At 53.1% G+C, this 2018-nt stretch overlaps 1 protein-coding gene across 1 annotated transcript in view; it reads left to right on the top strand.

The window, feature by feature from the left end:
* Nucleotides 1-2018, top strand: part of RASGRF1 (Ras protein-specific guanine nucleotide-releasing factor 1) — a 102366-nt gene that overhangs the window by 23084 nt on the left and 77264 nt on the right. Inside the window, 1 exon segment of the mRNA XM_010843392.1 lies at nucleotides 1272-1378. Coding sequence (XP_010841694.1) covers nucleotides 1272-1378 — 107 coding nt within the window.

Raw genomic sequence — 2018 nt, 5'->3', positions numbered from 1 at the left:
CCACATCGTGGCTTGTGGGGCAACTTCTGAACAGGCAGGTTTGGGGGGACCCCTACTGCACCTCGCAGCCTCTCTCCTCCAGGGCCAGACCCAGGTGGCCTCCACAGGTGGGGTCCCGATTCGTTGCTTGTGCACCTTCTCTCTGACCGAGTCTGCTCCCAGCTTTCCTCTCCACCCTGAAGCTGGCACCCTAGACTCCTGTCTGCAGCCAGAAAGACACGGTCCTCCAGGCACACACAGGCTGCATGTCCACTCCCACCCTTGACTCCCTGACACCTGCCCTTTATCCTGCCGATGCCTCCTCCAGTCTCTGGCATCCCACCCTCCTAAGGTGCTCAAGCCAGAGACCTGGGAGTGTCCTTCCGCTCAGTTCCACCATGCAGGCCCCTCCTCCCACCCAGCCTCAGCTCTGGCATACCTTATTTCCACCCCTGGAACATGCCGTGCACTCTAGATGTCCATGCTCCCTTCTGTTCTTCCATCGACTGAAGTAAAGCCTGGACAAACACCTCATCCTCTGGGAAGGCCTCCTGCTTTTCTTGGGCTGAATCAGCGGGTGACTTTCCCTGGACTCTTTTTTCTTACCTCCATGAGGGTAATGATCATTGCACTGCATTAATGATATCGAACATGTGGGCTTACTAGATTTCCGGTGTTCTAACAGCTTTATAGGTATTCATTCATAGAATGATATTACACTTGTGTGTCTATTGTTGGCGTCCTTGCTGCCCTGGCAGCTTGGAGAGCAGGCCCCCCATGTGACCCAGCTCTAAGTCAGCCACCAGCTCCCAACATAGAGCTGGCTTCTGGTGAGCTTGCTAGGGTCTGTCTGTTTCTTGCTGTAAGGCCAGGACATAGTAGAATACACAGAATGTTTTTGTGGAGTGAATGAAATGAATGCTGCACTGAGTGGGTACCCAGTTGCCAGAGGGGATGCTCTCTTGGTGTGTTTCCTCTGCCTTTCTCCCAGCATACCTGATGGCTTAAAACTGGCTTTTGTGCAGTCTGTTGGCAAAGAGGGCTTTGTGGGTTTTGCTTCCTTCTTACAATAACCTAAGCATAGGCTCTGTTACGTTGTACAAAGCCTGCCTTAATCAGAGTTTGAAAATGCTAAATAGAATGGCATTCAGATGATCATAGATAATGAGTGCGTGCCTAGCAGATGTGGCAGCAGAGTGTTTTGCAAAGCAGCCAGATGGATGACAGGAGATGCTGCTGGTTCCCTGCCCATCACCCTGGTAATCGGGGCTGTCTTCTTTTTCTTTGGGCAGCACTATTTCACGGTTAACTTCAGCCACGAGAACCAGAAAGCCTTGGAGCTGAGGACAGAGGACGCCAAGGACTGCGACGAGTGGGTGGCAGCCATCGCTCATGCCAGGTACGCCTCGGCCACCCCAAGGTCCAGGCAGAAGACTGGGCCCCGTCCTGGGCAAACTCAAACCCCGGGAGGGGAAGACATGGAGAGGGAGCACATGGAGGGGACATGAAGCTGTAAGAAGGGCGTCTTGACGGGTCCACTCTTAGAGACCCGGGGCTCTGATGTGCCTCTCCGGGATGCACAAGGAGCCAAGCGCCCCTGAGGAACAGCAGGGTGCCCTCCTGCCTCCAATCAGATGAGCTTCTTTTATCATCCCAGGAGAACTGAGTCCAATTTGATTGGATTATAGGGTTTTATTACAGGACTTCCCAGGTGGCTCAGATGGTAAAGAAGCCACCCACAGTGCTGGAGACCTGGGTTCGATCCCTGGTTCGGGAAGATCCCCTGGAGAAAGGAATGGCTACCCACTCCAGTATTCTTGCCTGGAGAATTCCATGGACAGAGAAGCCCGGTGGGCTATAGACCATGGGGTCACAGAGAGTCAGACACAACTGAGTGACTAAGCACAAGGTTTTATGGTCACCAAAAGCTAAGACCACCTGAGTTCTAAACCGGATGCTGCAGGGATGTGCTGGTCCTGTCTTTTCTCTGGGCCTTGGTCTTCTCTATAGACTGAAATTCTCTGTGCTTGGATGTGCAG

Source organism: Bison bison, unplaced genomic scaffold (genome assembly GCF_000754665.1).
Source record: "Bison bison bison isolate TAMUID 2011002044 unplaced genomic scaffold, Bison_UMD1.0 scf7180017864181, whole genome shotgun sequence".
NCBI lineage: Eukaryota > Metazoa > Chordata > Mammalia > Artiodactyla > Bovidae > Bison > Bison bison.
Note: the sequence above shows the minus strand (reverse complement) of the source record. Positions and strands in the feature narration are given on the sequence as shown.